This window comes from Saccostrea cucullata, unplaced genomic scaffold (assembly GCF_032062105.1).
Source record: "Saccostrea cucullata isolate Sc308-1 unplaced genomic scaffold, CSIRO_AGI_Scuc_v1 ctg1887, whole genome shotgun sequence".
In the NCBI taxonomy this organism is placed as follows: domain Eukaryota; kingdom Metazoa; phylum Mollusca; class Bivalvia; order Ostreida; family Ostreidae; genus Saccostrea; species Saccostrea cuccullata.
In genome coordinates this window covers 26,529-52,305 of record NW_026937350.1, presented here as the reverse complement: position 1 = coordinate 52,305, position 25,777 = coordinate 26,529, and the positions used below count along the sequence as shown (strand labels likewise).

General features: G+C 32.5%; 1 protein-coding gene across 1 annotated transcript; it reads right to left on the bottom strand.

Moving 5' to 3' along the window:
• Window positions 1-6,465: 6,465 nt before the first annotated feature.
• LOC134248003 (uncharacterized GMC-type oxidoreductase Mb1310-like) lies at window positions 6,466-14,731 on the bottom strand. The gene is made up of 11 exons (XM_062730422.1): window positions 14,558-14,731; window positions 11,293-11,510; window positions 10,032-10,221; window positions 9,790-9,921; window positions 9,579-9,700; window positions 9,305-9,478; window positions 9,019-9,169; window positions 8,694-8,845; window positions 8,427-8,604; window positions 8,101-8,320; window positions 6,466-7,821 (listed from the first exon to the last, which is right to left on the bottom strand). Exons 1-11 carry the CDS (start codon window positions 14,661-14,663, stop codon window positions 6,552-6,554), a joined length of 2,913 nt encoding a protein of 970 aa, XP_062586406.1. The 5' UTR covers window positions 14,664-14,731; the 3' UTR covers window positions 6,466-6,551.
• Between the last annotated feature and the right edge of the window lie 11,046 nt (window positions 14,732-25,777).

Sequence of the window (25,777 nt, the reverse complement as noted above, 5' to 3'; positions counted from 1 at the left end):
CGTTATCTCCATATGTTTCATTTCATGAAAAGATCTCAACTTCAAGCTTTATTATGATACTTTTTAAATTAGTAATTTTTCGAGTCATCCTTCCTTGCTGAGGACGGAGATCCTTATATTCTAGAACTTCACATAGACACGATTTTTCTTAAGCTTGTGATTTTTTGAATCAAAATTAAATTTTTCATGTAAAACATTTTGAGAAACGTACAATATATGTTAGTGTTTTTTTTTTCATTCGTAGAAATACAGTAAAACACGTTTAGTACGAACACGGATATAGCGAATTCACGGATATAACGAAGTGTTTCTGGGTCCCCGGCAAAATTCTTAACAAATCTTTGTAAAATTTTACGGTTATAACGATCTCTGATATAACGAATTTACGGATATAGCGAACTGATTTTGAGTCCCGTTGAGGTTAAAGATAATAAATTTTACATCTTTTATAACGAACTTTCAAAGATTTTAATATTTGAATAATTTAACTGACTTTATTTTCTCTCAGCATTTATATATAAAATTCAATTCATAATAAAACCTTAGTTATCGAAGGAATGTTTTGTAATATTTGCTTCCCTAACATATTTGATAGTAATACTTGAAGGAAAACATGCATATTGCGAATTCGCTATATATGGTTATGCGAATTCGTTATACGGATATAACGAATTACGGATATAGCGAATTAAATTTACAGGTCCCCAGGACTTCGCTATAACCGTGTTTTACTGTAATCGTATAAGTGTAAGTTAGATTTATATATATACAGAATGGCATCTCTAATTGTATATATTGTATACATATTCACAGTGTAATCTCCATCCGAATTCTATTTTAAATTAGCATGAACATGTCTTCCTGAAAGACACATGATGCCAAGAGCTTTTCACAAACTGGCATCTGTTGATATAATTTTATATTAAATTGTTCTTTGGTTCACCGCAACAGGTGCCCGTTTTGAAAGCACCTTGACCGAAGAATAAAGTAGAACGAATTATTTCAAACAAAAATTGTTTAACATATACACAGGATTATTTTTTATTTTCTTTTTTATTTCTATTATTAAGGTATCGTTGCTTTAAAATACTAGTAAATAGCAAATTAACAAAATAATATAATGTTTGTGTGTAAGAAGAACACTGTTTATTTGCTTATTGCGTTTTCTCATGTCAGACATTGCCCGAGATGGTTATGCAAATGATTCTTACTAAGTGGTGACTTTGGTGTAAGTCTATTTTTATGCATAGATTTACTATTGTTGAATGGAATTTGATAAAATGATTTTTGTTGAAAACTCCTTGGCTATATTTTTTTTCTCTCTTTTGTCTTTAATAAAATTCTCATTTAGTTAGAACATCTAAAAAAAACCTTTACCTATTTGTGATGATACTAACATATCTGATTTGGCAATTCATAGAAAAAAATATCTAGTTCACGTTTTGTTGAACAGTTTGAAAGTGTGACAAAGTATCTAACTAGGGTACCATATCACCTTAATAACCTATTAAATGATGCTCACTCCTCCACGCCACCTGATCCCGCCTTTGATGTTTTGTAGGCGATAGTTTGTTCTGCTCCTATTTTGTATTGTTTGACGGACTTGTGCGTTTGAATACCGTTCGTTATCTTCATATGTTTCATGAAGACCGATGAAGGAAAACAACATTATGTTGGAAAGACAGAAACGTCTTTGAGTAAGAAGATACATATAACGACATCTATATAAGCAGGTTATATATAGTTTATAGCATAAAAGAAAATTTGAATTCATTGCAATAATCATTAAGTTGTTATTTTGCCATTAAGTCCGCTTTCTAGTAATTTTTTTCATACGAAACATATGTTGGACTCTGAGATGTCGTTTATTTCAAGTTAAACTCTAATCTGCTAATAAATCAAAGAACCCGTCAACAAGTTCTCTTGAAAATTCTATTAAATAATTAGAAAACTATATCTTAATATATTTGAGGGGTGGTGTAAATTAATGTAGATCGGTATTTTAAAAAAAAAAAATTGAAAATTTTAAATCACAAAATTTTAACCAAATTCAACAACACAAAGACTTGCAACTTGTCAACTTATTAGCCAACCATTCTCTACGATAAATAAAATCCAGGATCTTTGATATCATTGACAATTGCTATTTCAATTAAAATGAAACTCGTAAATATACTTACCTTGTTATTGGTCATTTGTAAAATAATTTTGTTAAAGAACATTCTTATTGTACACACATGTTCTCTGAAGATGATATCAAAAAGATACTTCAGTTTCAGATTGACAATATCTTTGTGGTTTTTGCAGGTCAGGTCTTCTAACAATCTGTTTGCAATTTCCCAGTACCAATTTTGCTCCATTATAAGATCTATTTTTTGTATTCATATGAAGCAGAATTTGTTCAAATTCAATCTTATACTTGACAAGAAAAAAACACTTACTGTTGCCTTCAACTCGACATTTAGATATATATTTAGATATATCGACGAAGTATTGTCAATTAACTATGCTTATTTTATTTCATATGTCAATACAATACATCCTGTTGAGCTTGAAATAAAGGATACAAGTACCACAGAGTCTGACAAATCTGTTTCATATTTGGTTATTTTTACCAACAGCTTTATGATAAACGTGATGACTAACTTTCAATCGTCAACTTATTTATGCAGCCATACAATTCTATCACCTGCGTACGGTGTCTATATCTCTCAGTTGATTTGATACGCAGAAACAAATTCTAAGTATGAACAATTTTATAGAACGAGGTAAGTTTCTGACAAACAAGTAGATACAAAAGAATATCAGCATTCTCATTCGAAGTCATCATGTTGTAAGTTCTATGCTCGATACAATGCCCTTGTCAACAACAAAAAAAAATCCATCATTAATTCAAATGCGTACTAGCGATTTTCATACTATTTGTAAGCCAATATGTACACACTGAATGGTCGACAGATTTCCAGATCATGAAACGGAGCACACGGCGGGTGTGACCGGTCGGCAGGATATGCTCAATCTTCCATGGCACTTCATCTCACTTCTAATGTTTTAGTGTTTCTAGTTTGCTCTGCTTCAATTTAACCTTGCGGGATCAATGAAAGAGTATTTCAAGTCGAATTCAATACTGATAAAATTTGTATTTCTTTAAATATTCTACCAGAAATAGACATAAATGGTAGATTAACAACAAAACTTTACGATTAACGTGATGACCTAAACTTTTCTGTAGTTAACGACCCTTTATAACTTAGCAATCCACTTTAATCACCTGCATACTGAGTTTTTATCTTCCATTAGAACACGACAAATTCTTGACAAACTATTTGATGAAAAAAGGAAAGGAGACTGGATCAGGTACCTATTAGGTGTAAGTATCCTCTGTCAATCAGGCACCACAGCCGTGAGCCCTATGTAATTGTTCAGGTAGAATATACTGCTTTCCATGGACGAATTCAGTACAAAAGCAAATGGTATGGAACAAGTCAGCCAAAATACGGCCCTGTGATAGGTTAATTTTGCTAACGATGTCCTCATAACAACATTTAAATTCACAAAATTTTTACCTGATATGATATGATATAAAGTGGTAATATAAACATGTAGAACAATGCAAAGGGTCAACATCAGAAAATCAATATTCTCAAAAAGTACACACGTGATAAATGAAAGACCTTCATGTCAACCTTTGAAGTTATGACCAAGTTAACAATTTCAAAAGTCGATCAAAGGTCAAGGTTTAAAAAAAAAGAACTGGTACTTAAAGAAAGGACTGATCAAAGGTAAAAAATATAACATAATACAGTTTTTCACTTTTGCCACACAAACATGAACTTTCTAATGAAATACCTTATATAACATATCTAAAAATTATGATTTGTTTTTTAATTTTAGAGAACTTTAAATACTATTCATTTTTTGTTACTTTTTCTGAGCTTTGGAATCTTGCGTTTTGTGTCTTTTTTTATTTATGTGATTTACATAATGAGTTACATCCATTTTTGAATGACTCTAATTTTTACAGAATACAAAAAATTAATTTTTTAAAATGAATTATAATAAGTCATGTAAGTACCTTTATTGGCATATACAGTGCATGTATTGCAACAATAACATTACCTTATATAAATTGCCATATCCTTCTCATTGGTTAACAGGTGTTACACAGGTGCTGTTACATAATTTTACAAATAAGCAGTAATTTTTAAATCTTATTTTAAATACTTACTGATCGAGGTATATCGCAGCCGTTATTTGTTCTCTAGTCCAACAATTATTTTCACATTTCCACTCAAAAACTTTTAAAAAGTTTATAGACATGTATATAGTATCTCTTTCAGATTAAAATCAATGTTCAATTGACTAACAATCAAAACGTTCAAATCGCTATTGTCAAAGTAAAGTATTACTTTTCGAGGTCATGATCAGTATATTTTTTGTCCGACATCAACAAAATGTTTCATAATAAACAAAGTCATAAATTGTTCAAACATTATGAAATATGATATGGAACGTGGCTATATTCTTGTTTGTGATGGATAACACGACAATAATAAAAGTTATTTATTTATTTTTCAAACAATATGAAACGTCCAGCTGTGAACAAAATATAAAGCTCCAGCGGCTAGGAATAATCCCATTCTTTGTTGAGTATTTCACAGTTGTTCTAGTCATCTAGTGTGGAGAATGCCTGGTCTGTATTTCCGTGTCGTCATATGCGTGTTTCTATTGACCATCATGTCGGGTGAGTAGACGTTTTAATGCTTTCCTCCTTTCTTTTACATATTCAGTATGTTTCAATCACCACTCACTTCACTCTCACGTTTTCTCTCTATCTCATATACCTAATTTCTAAAAATCTTAGACCATTCCCCATCTCTCTCTCTCTCTCTGTCTCTCTCTCTCTCGTTGTAAGTTTAAAAAATATTCAATCATTTTATTCATAATTTAAATACAGATAATATAATACAGCTATGATGAATATATATACAAATAACAGTTAACAGAGCCCTAATATGATATAATACATATAATACATATCTAAAAGGCATAAATGATGAGCTGGATCTCATATTTCAAAATATCAATCTGTACCCCTCAACATTTGTGCAAAGCTCTTTCAACAATTTTTAAATCGTATTCAGCTGAGAATACTCCCGACACGAAGAATTAGAAAAGCTTATCGTATTATTATTGTTATCAGAGAAAAAAAAAACAAATATATATTCATAAGTAAATAAGTACAGGAAATAAAGAAAAGGGGGCTACATGATCTTGACGCATGACCTACCACTGTACCTTTCCGAGCTCTAACGGCAACATGATGTACATAATATTCTATAGTTGGTTTATCTGAACTAATTTTAAGCGTTCAATTACGTGCCAGATATATTTAATTTTATTTTTATTTACCTTACAATGTATGTGGTTGTAATTTTTTATGGTTTATTTTTCTTAACAGTTACATCTTATTTTTGATACATTTCTGCCATATATTTATCTTCATTTACCTTTCCATTTTTCTGCTGGAATACATTTTTTTTATGTATTTTCTAACATACAATTTATTTTTTCTTGCTGGGTGTTAAACCCTACAAACCTTTACATCTCTTGACAAGTTCGCTTATGATGTCTTTCGTCTGTTATGACTTGTCAGCCATCACATTTGAGTCTTGATTCTATCTTTTCTAATCTTGAAATATCATGTTGGATATATTTGTGACTTTAGATCAGCTTTTGTGGATTTGCTCTTCCTCAATGTCTTTTTTAAACTTTATTACGAATTTTACTACACATATTTTTGTTTTTTTTTTCTTTTTCCAAACCTTTCGTTTTATGCAAGACTTCACTGAGTGTGATTTTTAATATATATTTTTTGAAAACTATAGTCTCTTTTACTAGCTGATATAATTATATATAATTGTTCGATAAAAACTTTTCCTTTCCCTTCTATCCATGCGTTATTTATCTTATGTCCTTGGTTCTTAACCGCTGCATATCATTGTGGACATATTTCAGGTCAAGGGGAGGAGTGTGGTGGCATTATGCAGTACGAACACTGCGCCTGGAGACAGAAATGTCTTTACACGAACCAACCCGAGAAGTTCTGTGACGATTACCAAAAGCACTGTTGTAAACTGTGTCAACAAATGAAAGAAAATGAAGTTCTGTACAAGAATCAAAAGATAGGCAAGTCCTTTGACATGACCACATCAACTAATTAATTACTTTGATCGCACACCTGATAGCATAAACTCAGGTCTTGTAATTGCCTTTGAAGATATAGTCTCGTGAATCGATGGAATTCATTTTGAGTGACAGTTTCAAATTGTGGCAACATTATGCATAGATAAAAGACATTTTTTTTTACCTTTCAGGTTTATACGAGTGTTTGTATGAATATTAAACCAACCAAAGAGAAAAGATGTCTGAAACAGCTGTTACTCGTCTTCTTCCAGTAAATTTGTTTTATTATTTCTGTCATCCTTTACACCAAAATAAACAATCTCTCTTTAGGTAGAGTCTGTTATAAAAAATAATAAAGTTTTTTTTCACGGAAAAACACTTCCTCTTAAAGTATTTCGCCTTCGATTTGATCGTCTTGTGACTAAACTGTTTGATAATAGTGAACCAGCACTGCTTCCAAAACCTCTAACATCCGGCTCTCTGCTTGGGAACACCTCCCTGTGATTGTCAAATAAAGACTCGGTGCCTCCAGTAGACACACGACTGGTCTGAAGAGAAGCAGGCAATGGGCGTAAGCCTCCTTCTCGATTTATTTCACTATTTGCTTTCAGGACACCATCTAGCGTGAATGGTTCTAGTAACTTAGAACTCTGGGCATCTACGGTCGATTTATTATTTAAAAAAGAATGCATGTCAATTACCCGTTTTCCTGAACTAGGAGCAGACTGCCCTTTCATAAATGAATGTATGTCAACTACACGGTGATTAACCCTTGGTGGAGTGGATTTCTGTTCAACTTTTGAATTCACATTTTTCTTAACTTGTTGTTTTGTTGCTTTTATTTTAGAATTTTCTGGATTTTTCTTCACACTTCTTGAAATTTTGGATCTCTCGATACTCAGTGTATTAACTTTAGGCGAAAGAGATGGTTTAGTGTTTTTTGCATGGGTTTTCGAATCTAGAGAAAGATTCTGGATTTCTAAGAAAATGTCTGGTTTTGCAGGAACCTTAATGTTTGAACTCTTTGTTTGTTTGACAGTATTTCTAGCGGCTTTGACAAAATTAGCTGCCTCACTTGCTTTATTCACAGCTTGATCAGCAGTATTTTGTATGTTCGCTGGCAATTCACCTTCTGTCGGTTTTGTGGATCCTGAGGATGCTCCTACAATTTGTAACAAAGCATTTTCTGAAAGACGACCAGATTTATCTAAGATCCCCGAGGCTAAGTCACCACCTCCGATACCCAAGCCCCCTGCTTCAGTTCCTAGAGGTGGGCTTGGATCAGTAATAGGGTCCATTACCAGCTGTTCAAACATACTCAGTAGATCGGTCTCTGATGCAGTGTTCAGTGGAGATGTTTCTGGATCTAAAGGTTTCGTGTTCTCAAGTTTCACAACAGGTTGTTTTGTGTCATAAATGCTAGATGTTAGTGGATCTAGATTTTTCATTTCTGTTGTTTTGCTAGCTTTTAAAAATGCATGGGGCTTATGGATGTTTTCCTTAGACTCTTTGAAATCTTTGTATATAATATCAGCAGCTTTTTCTCCAATCATGATCACGGACGCTCGAGTTGTTCCAGTGCTCTGTGGCATTATTGATGCATCTGCAACTCTTAAACCCTTTATTCCTTTTACTCTGTCAAAGTAAAAAAAATACAAATGTCAAACATTACCTGACAAAAAATACCAATGTCAATATTATCACTCTGTTTTTACCCAGACATTTGAATCTTGAAAAGAATATACCTGCAAAAATTTCTGCATTCCCACGCTTAATCTCAAATTAAGAAAATAACATTTTCATTCGATTTATAGATAATGAAAGATGAATTTTGTATAAACATGACTTTGGTAAATAGGATGATATTCTTCATTCCCAATATCAGAACTTTACAAAAGATGACAGTATACACACCGTAAATCACTGTCTACGACTGTAGTATTGTCTTCTAGTCTGCCCATTCGTGCAGTCCCTACAAGTTCGTTTGAACTGTATCCTAGATATCGAATATAACACCTCCAGAAAGTATGAGACTTGGCTGGATGATTCCTACATTCTGTAAATTTTTCCTCTACCTCCGAATTCACAGCTTTGAATGCCCCGGTTGTAGCAAGCCGTTGAATGAATTCAATACCTGAAATAAAAGAACGAAGCTCCCTTCAACATCAATAAATTGTGGATGAACTAGAGATATGGATACATGTAATTTGCATTCTTGCTCAGCACACTCTGCTCCTTACCTTTGCGTAGATCCTCCACATCTTCAGTCTCTGCCAGGTAGTTGGGGTCAATGATGGGTGGATCGTTGGGGTCAGCACTTCTAAGTCGTACTGTTCCACGACTTTTAGCATGCATCAAAGTCAGCTCCAACAAGACGCCGTTTTTCCCTCTTCCTTGTTTGTACCAAGTGTCTCTCACCTGAAATCATCCACAGCCAGGTAAAGATTTTACAACTCAACAGATGAGATAAATGTTTCAAAAGCGATCAAATACACATGTGTACATACATGTTTTTCCACATTCATTTTCATTAATAGTGAGTGGTCATTATCTGGCAACATATTGACAACAGACATAGTAATGTCTGGATATCGAGTCGGTTTGCTCGGTAAGGTTCTCAAAAAATAGTGTGCATCAAGGAGACCGTCTGCTAATTCACCTTTAAAAAGTAAAAGACATTTATAAGCAAAACTAATAAATGTGTAAAAGAAGCAATTAGTTCCTTTAGCAGAAGTTTAAGAATTCAAAGGGTAGAAGAACACTTTTTATCAATAAAAGGATTGTGTTTGTTTCTTGAGAAGCCTTCCATTTGACGTCTTAAATTCTAGATACCTCGTCTAAGGTAGATGTAATCTCTCCACCTTTGAACGTTTTCCATGGGTTTATCTGGTCGATATGTCGGTAGGTTAACGTACAGTCGTAGAGGCACAACATAACCATCTTGTAAATTATTTCCAACAGGTAAATCCTCTAAAACAGTTATCTGCAAAATAAATTTTCATTCAGAGGATCCTCATTTACATTAAGGGATAAGAAAAAAAAATCATTATTATTTTTACTCTGATTAGGATTCTCTGATTTTCCTGTTTCTACCTCTGATGGCTAGGTTACAACTTACATTCAGGGCAGATAAATGAGCTGGTTTTCCTATGCCAGAAAGCATTAACAGTTTGGGTGTTTCTATGGGACCAGCGGCCAGAATAACGTCACGTCTCACTTTTATAGTGTAATCCTTTCCACGGTAGACAAAAACCACCCCAGTTGCCCGGAGATCATACTCGTCAATTAAGACCTGAAAGAAGAATGGAATTAAAATGTTTACTTAAAGCCGTTGTTTATCTGATACTAGGAAGAAACAGGCACATATAATTTTCACAGAATAAATAGTAAACCTTTTTAACTTTTGCCTCTGTTTGGATATCTAAGTTGAGTCTTTTTTTCACGGGGTTGAGATAAGCTTTAGCAGAGCTGATACGATTCCCATGCTTTATTGTAAGCTGGCTCCGACAAAGACCTAATAAAAAGAGCCTGTAATTGTTAAGGTGGTAAAACCCCCAAAACATTGACTTTGGAGATCGTTGAAAGCTCACAAATTGAAGTTACCAATATTTTCTCCAATATTGCACTCCATCACTGGCCATCCCATTTCTGTGGTTCCAGCTTTAAACATGGAATACCTCAAGGAGTCATCCTTTTGTTCCGTTACATGCACGGGTCCACATTGTCCTCTGTGAGCTAAAAAGCAGTTATGGGAATATCACTCTGTTGGACGGTACACTGACGTATATCTATATAGCCAAAGAAGGTAAGAAAGACCAAAATATTTTTATACAGGTTATACAAACTTGTTAATGGAACTCGTTTGATGTTCACGTCTTCCGCCATTTTGTAGAAATCTTTTACGCCGGTGAAGTTCCAGCCCTCTGCTCCCGACTGCTCCCATTCCTCGAAAACGTGCTCACTTCCTCTGATGTGCCCCATAGAATCAATCGCTGAGGTACCTCCCAGAACCATTCCACGTGACAACCTGACTTTCTGTCGAGTTAATTCGGTAATTTAGTAAAGTATTCTTTTTGTTTACTCACTGTTCATTTTAAAGATTTGTCAAAATGATTTAGTTCTTTGTAAATCAAGTCAAACTTAGTGTCTCGCCTGCTTTTTTTTTTTAAAATTGCTTAATAAAGGTATTTATAAACAAATAAAATGTGGGTATAAAATGAAGAAAGGGTGAAGATAACAAAAAGCTATCGATATCGTGAAAACTACAACAATGCAATTTTGTGAATGGGGCATAAACACGGACCCAGGAATTCCCATCAGTGGAATCAGGTCACAGAAGGAGTAAGCGTCTCCTGTTGGCCGGTTACAATCAGCGTGAGTCCTTTGCAAGAAACATATGGAGATAACGAATAGTACTCTAGATCAATAGTGCATAAAACAATACAAAATAAGAACATAGGAAACATGAACATCATAACATCACAGGTGGGATCAGGTACCATGGAGGAGTGAGCATCCCCTGCCGACCGGTCACACCCGCCATGTGCTACTTGTCATGATCCGGAAATAACGGGAAAATCCGTCGTCAATTCAGTGTATAATAATGGACTAACAATTAGTATGAAAAACGTAAGTCAGCATTTGACTCAATGATAAATATTTGCTGACAAGGTCATTGTATCGACCATGGAATTTACGAAATGATGACTTTAAACGAGACTGCTGATATTCTTGCTTCATCAACTTGTTTGTCAATAATTTACCTCGTTTTAGAAATTGTTCATACGTACAGCATTCCTTGCATATCGAATCAACTGAGATATATGAACTCCGTATGCAGGTGATGAAGGTTTATTGCTGCATAAGTAAGGGAAGTTGACGATAAAAAAGTTAAAGTCATCACGTTTATCATAGAGCTTGGTTGTTAGATTATCATTTACATCTTTAGTATTAAAGTATACTTCTGAATAAAGTAGAAGAAACATTCCGTAGTCAAATGTTTTAAGGATAAAAATTTTGAAGTTTGCAATTTGCAATTTTATGCTAATTTTATTACTGTACACTTTACAAGGCCATATTTTAGGTCTCTTTTTGAGGTTATAGTACCTTGTCTTTGAGGCCATCACAACAATGCTTTTGAGGTTCTGTCTCGTATTTCCAATCAACGCTGCTTCCGACGAGGCTGTTAGCAAGACCTGGTGTGTCGATCACGTGACTTTCAAATGTTTCGTCATCATCTTTGCCAGCCTCCAATAAAAGGACGCGGATGTCTGGATCTTCCGACAATCTGGAGGCAATAACTGACCCGGATGTTCCTCCGCCCACTGTAAAATTGAACTATTTCATCATAAAATAATTTAAATGAATGGTATTCGTTTCCCGTACTCCTACACACGCAATATGTGGTCTTGCACTGCATTTCAAAAGTATCCATTAAATAAGAGATCAAATCATTTTAAGTTATTTGAATTTTAACGTCAATTCTATTAACAGAAGTAAAACCTTTACAGAACTAGTGATGTGGTCTTCCGATATTTTTTTTGTCAGATTGGGGTTTGTGTCGTCATTTGCGGTAGTCAGTGAAGAGCACCTCGAGTCGTGCGATAATTTGATGAGAAAATCATAACGTTTTTGTGATTCATAATTTCAGACTAATCACGCATGTAACATTTCATTAAAGATTTCATTAATGCGAAAGAACATGTAAAGTAGAAATTAATAAAATATGAGTAATAATATTATTAACCTCAATATGTCTGCATCTTTGTAGCAACGGACATGTCAATAATCGTTTACATTCTCCAAAATTCATTCGTTTGATTCAGCGAAATTGTTTCATTAACACATTTTAAACTATAAAATTTAAAGTTTCAAGCTAAAATACACTAAATAGACCAATTTGGGGATTAGAAAGGAAGTCACAAAATACTACTACTTTGCAGTGTTCTTGTAAAAATGTAAGTCCATTTAAATCAAATTGATATCTTTTAAATTTTCCAAAATGATAAATATATTAATCAAATTATTTTTAATATACAAATAAAACTAGGTGAAATTGCATTGAATGAACTTTGGAGATAATGAAGAATAATCAAACTGAAAGGTCTAGGAAAACAATGCAAATTGAGAACAGAGCAAAACGGGCCTCTGAAACATTGGAAGTGGGATCGGATGTCAAAGAGTAAATAAACACTACCAGTACATGGAAAAGACTAGGAAGAAGACAGGGCGTTGTAAAGTTTGAATTACTTGACTTCCAATCATTCATTTATTTTAAATTTGTCCTGCATGAAATCTGCTATATCTGGGAATGTGACAAAAAGTTGTCACCATGAATCAGTTTCTATCTTCTAATACTGTTTTGTGGTTTTCAGAAGAGTTATGCCCTATGCATCTCATTGGCACAAATGATGCTCATAAAATTAATTGCTTTTAGTGCTCGTCGATTTGTGAGAAAAATAAAATAAAAATAAAATAAATAAAACATTGAATTAAATAAATAACATTATCAGGAAGTTAAGATAAAGTCACTCGGACAAAAGAAAGGGTGGGAAGTCAGAAATGTTCTTCTTAGCTGGTTGGATATAAAAAGACCTTCAAAATATGATTTGAATGGGAAGTCGATTAATTCAAATTTCACAATTGCTGCCATTGTTGCAATACATCTAATTCCATATAATTTGTAACTGACCCTCTGTTTTAGGAAACGCTCTTCTTTCAAAAGTTTGCATTTGGATTGAAATATGACTTGTTTTAGAATTAATTGACAATGAAATTTTAATGTTAACCTCAAAAACAAAGACGTCCTTGTTAAAATTAATTATTACAATTCAAATGATTTCCTACTTAATTAGTAAGATAAACAAGCTTATTATAAACCTCGTATTTCATAGAATTAGATAATAAAAAGCTATAATATAAATTTGCAATTCGTGTTCAAAAATTGCACAATAAGGTTGTAATCATATTAGCTACTGGTACCTTTTAGTATTTATTTTTACATTGATTTTTCATTTTGTGGTACTTACTTTGATAAAAGTCTCTCGCGATTCGATCGAATCTTTTCGTGTCAGGAAGTATAGATAAAATATAAGAGTATATTTGCTTCTTAACTTATAAAATTTCTTTTATATTTTGTTTCTCCGCAATAAAATAATTATATATCAGCGTTATTGTGTTTCGGAACATGGATCTTGACTAAAGGATAGCAATAGAAAAAGTATTGCTGGGTTTTCTTGCTTGTAACTTTTGCTGAATACAAGGTTTTTCATCACTTTAGACTCCATAGATGTAATTAATAGGGTTATTCTAAAAGATGTGAAATAATTTACTATTTTGGAACAAACAAGTAGGCTATTAAGCGTACTAATGAAATTTTGTTTCCCAAAGAAAACAAAATAGTGTTAGAAATGTCACCTTTGAAGATAAATATCATTAATTACATGGTGATATTCTGACAAGACTAATTAGATAATGCCACATACAATTCTTATCGTTTTAAAGAGTAATGTCATATGTAGATTCATTTTTACTGAATCAACTCACAGAAATCTAAATCAGATCCTCTGAATGCCTTGTCACTTTGATTGATCGATTATCTGTGATTAATTCTCCTCAATATCAAGTAGTGTCTAGTAATTGAAAAATAATTACAATTTATTACAATATGCTTATACATATTTAAATCTACCTGCTTTGGACAAAGCATCACAAGGAAACAAAGCATTCATAATTTGTTCAGATATTGCAAATATATTATATTTTCTTACCCTTTGAAAAGTTTTAATCAATATAATCAACTTATTAAATACTATAAATCATAGGAAAATGTATGAACATTGAAATGAAATTTTTAGTCTTTTATAGGTTGATTGAAATTTTACAAGAAATTGTGTAAAAGAATAAGTTATATTACATAAACAATAAATTTAAAATAATTATAAATTTTAAAAAAGAGAGACAAGTTTTTATCGGCACTGTCAGATTCTAAACAATTATTTGATTAAAATATTCATCTCACATATTTAATTTTATTACACAAATGTATAATTTCCCCCTTGACTTACAAAAATTGATATTTATTTATAAATAATTCGTCAAACACATTTCCCTTTGGCTACTTTGATTAAACATCAAAGGATGCGTAGGTTTTACAAAGCACGCTGTTTAAAGATTTTGTCTAAAATCTTATTTAGTTCAATAAACCTTCCGGGAAAAGCTGCTGTATAGACGTATTCACCACACTTCCTACTAATCAACATACAGTAACTTGTTGCACATGACAAAACGTGGGGCATCGGTCAATACATTTGGAAATTATCGTCTTCGAGAAGGAAAAATATCCTTGAAAATAACAATGCATGATACTTACCAATAATGTAATCGTATGTCCCATGTAAAATTATGCTGCAATCGAGCTGTGCATCTATTACAACACATACGACCAAAAGTAACAAACAAACACACCGAAAGGACATTTTTTTATATAGTTTGTCTCCTTAATTCTTGCCCGTCGACCTTAAATTTTGTAGTCCTTTCTTCTTGACGGCTGGGTCGGTTTAAAAAGTGATGTCGTAAACTATCAACATTATATATAAACTAATTAGAAACATCAATGGTTTGGGTCTGTATGATTGACTGTTATAGTCATGCATAAGAAATGATTTGCATTTACTCTCTTTCTGGTTTGCTCTTTTAATAGTCACCTATGTTCTCATTGAATTCAAATTCATGCTAATAGAAAAAAATTAATGATTTACGGTTACCGCAAAATGACGGATATGAGACCTAGAACACATCCATGGCGATGACGTATCTCCCCGCAGAAAAATAATATACATTGTCTAGTCTTCCCTCGTATAGTCATGAAAAGGAATCGAAGAGTGCAAGGTGTAGAACCAATCTGACATGTCTTGGCAGGGCTTGTTAAAGAGGGCCATGTGGTTAGTCATTGAACAATAATATCATCAAAATACATGATACATTTCAATTTTCTAACCAAACAATGCCTGGGGTGAACTTTGGATAAATTAATTGTTAAAAATAGTTTCAAAGTTTACTTGGAATAACTTTTAATACGTGCATTTCTAGCAATCGATGACAGACAGATTGTTATTACAGCTTGTACATAAAGATACTATTGTATGAAATACTCCAGTAAACAATAAAATGAATAAAGAAAAAAATAAAGTTAAGTGATTTCTGTCTCAGCTGGAAATTTTTATTCGGTAAAAGATTCACAAAAAAATCTGAATTGATCTAATTCAATGACATTTCATTCACTGGCCTTATGCAAATATCATGGTCTCTATGACCCAAAATGCCGAGGTAACTTCCTTATCTATAATTTATAGGTCAAAAGAAGATATCAACCATGTATATTTACTAATCATGTTATGGTTCAATATCAAGCTCTCAATGAAGTAAAAAAAAAACCAAAAACCAGGAATTCAGTTTTTATAATGATAATAATAAACAATTATGGAATCCTTTGGTGTTAAATATGGTTTATTATTCACGAGAAAACAAATTATCAATATTGACCGAGACGAAGGCGAAACTAGACTTAATAAAATGTACTGAACCAAAAAAAAATCAATACAATGATAATATCTTCTTTGTTTTTGAAAAGTTAGTCAATGTTTTTTAGTTTATATTTGCAAACAATGGCATTGTATTCACCATTGAATTTCCCAAATGATTTAAAACGAACATTCGTGGCATCCTTACATCATTAACTTATTTGCAAGTAGGATACCTAGGTGAAGAATGGGCGATGTTACTTAGAACATTCCTCCGTGTTTTGAATCAACAAGGGAACCTACCTTTACAGGTGTTATTGTTTATTGTTTCATATTTAAGTATGTTAACGATAGAAAAGTTAATTAAAGTCATCGATTTAATCATAAAGCCTAGTCGCTTTTTTTATTTGTCTCGTAAAATATCTAAATAAGAAGCAGCTATGTCAAACTATGTGGTTATTTCATTTCGAAAATCATTTAGAATTAGAAAAATGTTTTGAAGACATGAATATTGTTAATTAATAAAACGTCGAGAAATATGCAATTTCTATCTACCGAAATCACTTCGGCAATGAAGACAACAATCCAGGCTCCTCCCTGTCTGAAATAGAATTCTTTGACGGAACTAAAAAAAAAAATTCGAATACGAAAATTCTTCAATGAAACAAGGCAACCCGGTCACCAGCGATCAAACTCGCTGACTGCCTGAACTGATCTTAATTTCTTTGACCAGAAAATCCACAAAGAACACCATCAAGACTTATTTTAATTTTAAATGCAAGTTACCGTACATCTTCCATCTGTTCCTTATCTAATTTAAATGGCACCTGATCCCATCTCTGAGGTTTTGGAGGTACGTGTTTGCTCAGCTTCTATTTTGTATTTTTATGGACTTTGGATCTTGAATACTGTTCGTTATCTCCATATGTTTCATGAAAAAATATTCTAATGTCACCAACATTTGTTGTTTATGTTTCCAAGCAGGGGATGCTCACTCCTTCAAGGCACCTGATCCCACCTCTGATGTTTCGGGGGTCCGTGTTTGCTCTGCTCTTATTTTGTATTGTTTCATTGAGATTGAATACTGTTCGTTATCTCCATATCCTTCTTTTAACCACCGAACCTGTATCTCTGCTGGTGGACAGTCTGTCCCCGAGGATACTTGTCGTTCGGTACCCATTCATTCATGAGTACACAGAATAACGAAATGATACTGGCAGGCGCGTCGCCCAGTATAAAAAGGCGTCACTCCTTTGAGTCTATAAGGGACACAGACTCATGGAGCTCATTCGGTGCCCCTCGGATAATCATCAGGGATATTAAACATATGTCATATGTACAGTCTTCAGATTATCAGTTCTGGTATAAAACCAATACATCATACACCACATTCAAAAAATGTAAGGTTTCTATTACAGATATATTGGATAATTCCTTTTCCGATCCCATGTTTTCTGTTTCAAAATGTTCTGTGCGAAACTGTAAAAACTGTGACATTTTGATAACTAACACTTCTTTCACCAGTGATCTTACTGGACAGAGCTTCTATACCAAAACTTTGGAAAATCTGAACTGCAAATCTTCTAAAGTAGTCTATGGAATAGAATCTAATCTGTGTGGACTTGTTTATGTCGGTGAAACCAAGGGATCGCTTAGCAAAAGAATATTAGGTCATCGATTTCAAATAAATCATGGTGGTCAGAAGCTTTTATACAAACATTTTAATTTACCTGATCATTCTATTTTACCAATTCTATTTTATCAATGAAAGTTAGAATTCTTGAAAAGATTTATCACCACACAAATAGTCCGTCGCTGAGTACACCTTTCCATAGACAACGAGAATTTTGGATTAGAAAACTAGGGACAGCCTTTCCCTATGGATGTAATGACAATGTCGATAGTGTTGGAAATCTTTCCAGTCAACAGTGTAATAATGTAAATGTGACAATCCGTCTATTCCTTAAACTTCAACATGCCAATAAAGGAATTGACGCGGTTCATATAAGTAATATTCTTAATCACAAAAGGGTCCAATCTTGTATTCCACCATATTTCAAGCTAAAGACTACATCTTCTATTTCCTACAAATATACATCGACCATTGCTTCCAAACTTTTCTATTACAAAAACACTTTACATGGCCTGGATACCGACTATCTGAAACATAATCCTCCTTCGTGTTCATGTTCTTCGTCGCCGTATAACTATAGTCCTGCTGGACACGTTATTACAGGTAACGTAAATATAGTTCGTAATGAGGACCTTAGATCACTTATTTTAAAAGGTCCTAAATATAGGGAACCCCGATCCTTCAACTGGCGTCGGAATTTCATAAATATTATGGATTCTGTTGAAAATTACGCCAGACGATGGGCCAGATATGAAAAAGAAGACGTTGACACCTTGTCAGAATGGATTAAATGTATCAGATCCATGTTAAAGTCACTTATTAAAAGATTGAGGGGCAATATGAAAACCATCTATCCTTCTGTGTTCAGTAAACCAGAACTGAAAAAAGAATTAGATAGATTACACGATCAGTATGTACTGGTTCCTGCCAACAAAGCAGGCAACAACATTGTCTTCGTTTGTAAGGCTCATTATATAAATTGCATTTTAGAAGAACTTGGATTTAATTCTACAAGTGGTAATCCTACTTATACTCATACTTCCCTTTCTAAGGAAGAAATTCTTCATAATCACCAGTTAGTTTTGAATACTTTTAATATTCCACAGAGCCAAAATGAATTTGAACTACCTTATATATATTGGATTCCGAAACTTCATAAGAATCCTTACAAACAAAGATACATTGCAGGTTCCAGTAATTGTTCAACAAAGCCTCTTTCGTTACTCCTCAATAAGATGTTGACAGTAGTGAAGGAGAAAATTCAAGAGTACTGTGCAACTATATATTCAAGAAGTGATGTGAATCAGATGTGGATACTCAAAAATTCTAAAGAACTTTTGGACAATTTGAAATCACAAGACGATACAAAAATCAACAGCTTAAAAACTTACGACTTTTCAACTTTATACACAACAATTCCCCACGACAAATTAAAATCCAGGCTTTTTGATATCATTGACAGCTGCTTCTTCAATAAAAATGGAACTGTAAATTTACTTACCTCGTCTTTGGTAATTTGCAAAAATATTTTGTTAAAACAGATTCTGATTGCACACATACGTACTTTAACGTTGACATCAAGAAGATGCTTGAGTTTCTGATTGACAATATCTATATGGTTTTTGGAGACAAGGTATTCCAACAATCTATTGGAATATCCATGAGTACAAATTGCGCTCCGTTATTAGCAGACTTATTTTTATATTCATATGAAGCAGACTTTATGCAAAATCTTATGCGTGAAAAGAAAAGATTACTTGCTGTGGCCTTCACCTCGACATTTAGATATATCGACAACGTATTATCAATTAATAATGGTAATTTCAATTCCTACGTCGATTCGATATATCCTGATGAGCTTGAGATAAAAGATACCACAGAGTCCGACATTTCTGTTTTATACTTCGATATTTTACTTGAGAAAGACACCAATGGTAATCTAACAACCAAGCTATATGATAAACGTGATGTCTTTAACTTTTCTATCGTCAACTTCCCTTACTTATGCAGCAATATACCTTCATCACCTGCATACGGAGTATATATATATATATATATATATATATATATATATATATATATATATATATATATATATATATATATATATATATATATATATATATATATATATATATATATATATATATCTCAGCTGAATCGATACGCAAGAGCATGCTCTAATTTAATTTCTTTATTTCTAAAACGAGGTAAATTATTGACAAGCAAGTTGATGAAACAAGAATATCAACAGTCTCGTTTAAAGTCATCATTTCGTAAGTTCTATGGTCGATACAATGAGCTTGTCAGCAAATACAATTTATCATTAAGTCAAATGCTGACTGACGTTTATCATACCAATTGTTAGTTCATTATTTATACACTGAATTGAATTGACGACGGATTTTTTCCGTTATTTCCTGATCATGACAAGGAGCACACGGCGGATGTGACCGGTCGGCAGGGGATGTTCACTCCTCCATGGTACCTGATGCCACCTCTGATGTTTCGGGGGTCCGTGTTTGCTCTGCTCTTATTTTGTACTGTTTTGTGGACTTTGAGATAGAATACTGTTCGTTATCTCCATATCCTTCTTGTATACAAGAGCATGCTCAGATTATTATCAATGTTTAAATCAATGACATTTACTGACAAGGAAGTTAATGATTTAAGGAATTCAAGTCAGGCTTTTGCAATTTCTATGGTCATTATAATGACCTTGTTTGTAAATGCAACCTACCGTTTGGTTGTATCCTGTCTGGATGTTTAATATCATAAGGGAATTGCTTTAAAACTAAATTATATGTATACCTGACTGATTCACTGGATTTACTGCGGAGGTGACAGGTCCACAAGGGGATAATAAATCCTCTCTGGCAGCTGATTTCAACCTCTTAAGTTTTCAAGGGGCTGTGTTTTTGCCCTTTCCACTCTTTGTTTTGTTTATTACATTTACAAGATTGATCATTGTTTGTTATTTGTTCTTTTTAAAATCTTTACAGATATCAGTATTAACCTAACAAATAAGGCAAACATATACACGCTTATTCTGATATAAATTTTATTTCTTGGTTTTATCTTAAACAAGTAACATATAATGCTTATGAACAGCATGAAATCAATGAAACCTTTTGATTTATGTGAGTAATTAATGACATTTTTTTCTATTTTGTGCGTATTGAGAAATCATTTAACATATATTCACAACATTTATGCATCAATTATAAAGCTGTCATTTTATTTTGTTAAATCTTTCATAAGAGAAATGAATGCTGCATTGTTACAGAACAGAAAAATTTCTAAAATAACATTAATATGAATTTAAATTGCTTGCCTAATATGCTTTAAATACTTACGTAACAAAACGTAAAATAAAGCTCGTATTAAAAGGTCTATTTCATTAACCCCTTCTTAATCTTTTGTCTTTTTTAATAGGTACAGGAAACAACTGTTTTGATTAATATTCGAAATTCCTGTCTAGAAGTAAAATAAATCTGATAAGATATAACAAACATTCTTAAAATTAAAAAATTAAATTCTTAGGCACAAACTATACGCATTCCAAAAAAGAGAGCACCAAAACATCAGAAGATCAAATGTGAGTAATTTTAGGATCAAACTTAAATAATTTTTGCCCCTAGTATCTTTTAAAGACTTTCATTTATTCCGGGTGAAAACAAGATAAATGGTCCATGTCATAGATATGTTTGAATATACATGGGATCAGCTGCAAAAATTAGTTAAAAATTCCAAACAACATTAAAAGATTACTGTCAACCAAATCAAAGCATTCTTATTACAAAAGTTTAAAGGGTGGTACTTAAAACAACTCACCAAGATTTCAAATATTCAAATCCAGCATTTTCAAGGGAATTGCAATTACACAAACAATATAAACGAAAACACTTATCTCTGATTTAATTTAAGAAAAAGGAGATGTGAAAAAAGTATAAAATTCTGTGAAATCACCTGTTGGAGGATTTCAAGTTTTCAAAGAACCTCAATAATTCTTATTCGTAAGTAACATAAAATCTTTAATGTATATCGCCTCAGCACTTCCAAAGCACAAACATAGGCCATAATGTTTTCAAAAACCACGACAACTTGTAACCACTAAAATAAAATTAGTGATAGTTCTTTAAGATTAAAAAGGATTATTTACGACAACCATATCATACAAAGGCAATATAAATACAGTTAATTATATTAAACAGATATAGTGTCATTCGGTACAAAGACAAATGCTGTGTCTATTAATTAAACAGATGTAGAATTATTTTGTGTTCTGTACAGTAAAATAGATACAGTTTATTATTATAGTCATTATTACTAGATAGAGTGACTCAGTAAATAAAAATAACACATTGTTTTTACCTCGTAAATATTTGAAATGAACACCCTTGAGTCATTGATCTGATAGTAATTTATCATGATTTGATACAAGTTTAAATGCTATTTTAAAAAAATTAATTATTCACAAAATTTTGTTCACTTAAAAAGGGAATGCCAAGGAACTGAACAGATGCCTTTTCTTATCAAGCGTTGATGTCCACATGCCATTCACCAGAGTATAACTTTAATTTATGCGTGTTAGCGCTGCTCTTCCTTCCTACTCTAAAACAAAAACATGACATGAGAATATGAAATGTCTTCAGAAAGTATTGCATAATGATTTTTTCATTGACCCAGTCTTTTCGTAACACAGTGTCATATGCATGACGTCAGAAATTAGGCGGTGGGGACGACATAGCTAAGCGATTGTAGAATGAAACATTTTTCAACATAAGCATATTCTGAGAAACTTGGACACTTCTAGTCTGGTCAATCCACTATATCTTTCATCAGAATAAAATGAAATTATTTCATACTGTGACCCCGATAATTCTTTTATTAATAAATTAAAAATTGAGACAAGGAACAGTTGTCTTACTCCACCTTTAGTTAAATGCTGAATGATGTTTTTTTAGCATAGTTATTGTTAGGTCATTCCATTATTTTCACACTGAATTGACCACGGATGTTTTCGTTATTTCCAAATTAGGACAAGGAGCACATGACAGGTATGACCGATTGATTGGCAAGGACCGTTCACTTCTCCATGGCACCTGATCCTACATATGATGTTTTGGAGGTCTGTGTTTGCTCTGCTCCTATTTCATATCGTTTTATGGACTGTTAAGTTTGAATACTGTTCGTTATCTCCATATATTTCATGTAGGCATGTCTATATGTATCGAATCACCTGAGAGACATAAAAAAAAAAATTCACAGATGGTAAAGGTACTGTGAGTATACTGGAACATTAGTATGAAAAAATTACAAAAGAAAAGTAAAAGCCATCACGTTTTTCTAATTCTAAAGTGCCACGTTACAGCATGATACGTACCGTCAAAAAATTACAATTAACTTAAACAGTTTAGAGTGCAAAAAATCATGTAAACCTATAAAATTTCAGATGTTAATTCCTTAGAATATTTGTTTATCCATCCCCTTTGGTGTAGGCATTAATCAAAACAAATTACATGTACATCATTGATAGATTTCTATACTGGTTGTGTTAGACCTTGTCAAATGCCCATAATATCAAACAATATCAAATTAGTCTTAACAACTTAATCTATACCAAATTAATTTTGAAAATAAAAGAAAATGACATATGCTATTTAAACTGACCAGCACACGGTCTAATTTCCAAAGGATACAGATAAGAAGATGCTAGTAGCCTTCCTAAATTGAACTCAGTAATTAATCTTTGCTGGATGTGTCTCCATTACTATAGATGAATGATCTGCAAATCTACCATAAAATATTTTTAAAACATATAAAATACTCAATGATTTTTTTTTTAATTTAATGTCAGAAAGGTTTTAATATGCGATTTCTATGGAAAATGGACATGCTGATTCCACCCCTATGAAATTAGTTTTTTAAATTAATGATATTATATAATATCATATTTATTATGCTTATCAAATTAGTGTTAATTACTTTTCATTTTTTAAAACTTAGGCTAGCAACAAGAGCTATTTTCATCCAACAGGCTTGTTTCTCCAATCTCCCAATATAGATAACACCGATGCTCTCCAGTTAGCTTCAGACTAATTTAATTTCTCTCTAATTTGACATGCAATTTTCTGTTATCAAAACTTTTGACTGCTTGATAATTACACTCATGGGAGACATGGAATGCTCTAACATACATTATATTTGTTATATTGCTGTCAAGTATATGCTGAAAAAAATAAGTATTTTCTTGATTTAACACTTTTTTAATAAGGATACAACTAAATTTTTACATTTTTTAGGATCATGAAATTCAAAATTTAAAAGTCTTAGTTTTTAAAAAAAATTCACTTAAATTAAAGGTCACAGTGACCTTGAAATAGGTCGCGACACACCTTCTACCCAAGATGTATATATTTGCCAAGTTTGATAGTTCTAGGTCTAATAGTTTACTAGTTATGAGCCGGACAGATTTTTCTATATTTGGCCATAAGAATTAAAGTTACCGTTGTTACACACCGTTGGCAAGTATATCAGTTGACAAATATATCCTAGGCCTAATAGTATTGAAGTTGAAGGCCACAGCAAGTGTTTTCTTCCGTTTCACGTTCCAAATCAACCTATATAACAGATGTTTTAGATTTTGTGGTATGATATATTGAGTCGATATATGAAGAGGGCTACATGGAATATATAGGAATAACTAGCAGTATTTGCCCTCAAAAGTCCATTAAACAACAGAAAATTCTTTTAATATCAACATTGTTTTGGAAATACATCTCAGGTGCCAATCAGAGGGTTTTTTAGAAAATAATTTTGCAAATGACCAATGAAAAGTGAGTTCATTTTTTATCTGAAAAAAATTAGATAAACCTGGCAAACTTATGATAAAAAAAGCCTTGATTGCTTTCAAGGTCATTGTATCGACCATTTTTGAACGAGACTGCAAATATACCTTTTCCATCAACTTGTTTCTCAATAATTTACCTCGTTTTAGAAATTGTTTATACGTACAGCATGCTCATGTGTATCAAATCAACTGAGAAATAGAAACACCGTATGCAGGTGATGAAAGTATATTAATTAAAGTTCACTAAAATTATAGTCATCATGTTTATCATAAAGCTTGCTTGTTAGCTTATCGTTGTCTTTCTCTACTAAAATATCAAGTCACACTCTGTGGTATGGTATCTTTTATTTTAAGTTAACTGGGATATCGGCATAAGAATGGAAGGTACCATATTGTTAATTGACAGTACGTCGTCGATATATCTACCAGGTAATTGTCAGAGTTAAAGGCCACAGCAAGTGTTTAAATTTCTTTTCGTTTTCATAATATTGCTTATGTTAAGCGTAAAGTTTTGCGCATTTATTTTTGTGTGATTTGGTCAAGGTATTTAAATCCCGTCTATTTTGGCATATAGCTATAAATAGCAAATAATATCATGAATAGTGATGTAGAACACAATTTTTTGTTTAAAAAATTTATTTTTAAGTCGTTTAAAAATTTTCTATGCTTTTTGAATGTCCAGATTTTGCAGTACAATTTGTTTTAAAGAAATTCTAAGGGCATAAAACGATCTTGTATATTATAGGTAACTAAATTTGTAACAATATTTTCTTATATCTATTGCAAAGAGAAATCTGTATAATGCGGAGAGAATCAGAGGACTTTATTTAAATACTTGAATATCTCTCTCTCTCTCTCTCTCTCTCTCTCTCTCTCTCTCTCTCTCTCTCTCTCTCTCTCTCTCTCTCTAAACACTGTAAAGTATAGAATGTTCTTGAATTTTATTATGGATTAGAAAAGAAATGTTTTATTTGCGGATGAACAGAGCGAAGTAGAAAATAATTTCTTCTTTTCACTTTCCAGATTGTGAATAAATTATGCCTCATATAGGTCTGCTAATAGCGAGGCACATTATTATTGTTACCCATGGGAATTACAATAGATTGTTGGAAGATCTGGTTTCCAAAAATCACATATATATTGTCAAACAGAAACTCGAGCATCTTTTTTAATATCAACTTTATTTTAGAGTACTTGTGTGTTTAATCAGAGTTTTTTTTTTTACAAAATAATTTTGCAAATGACCAATGAAAGGATGAGTTCCATTTCTATTGAAAAAGTAGCTGTCAATGATATAAAAAAAAAACGCCTGGACTTTAATTTATTGTGGGGTATAGGTGTATGTAAGTTGAAAATTCGTACGTTTATGTGCTCTTGATTTTAATGTGTGATTTCAAATTTTCCAAAGGCTTCTTGGAATTTTTAAGAATCCACATCTGATTTACACCACAAGTAAAACTGATCATACGTCATCGATACGTATCCATATATCGAGCTGAGGAATCAAGTTTTTTTTTCTTCTTCTCATGCATAAGTGCTTGAATTACTTATGCTTCGTATGAATTACTACAAAAATATGTATGC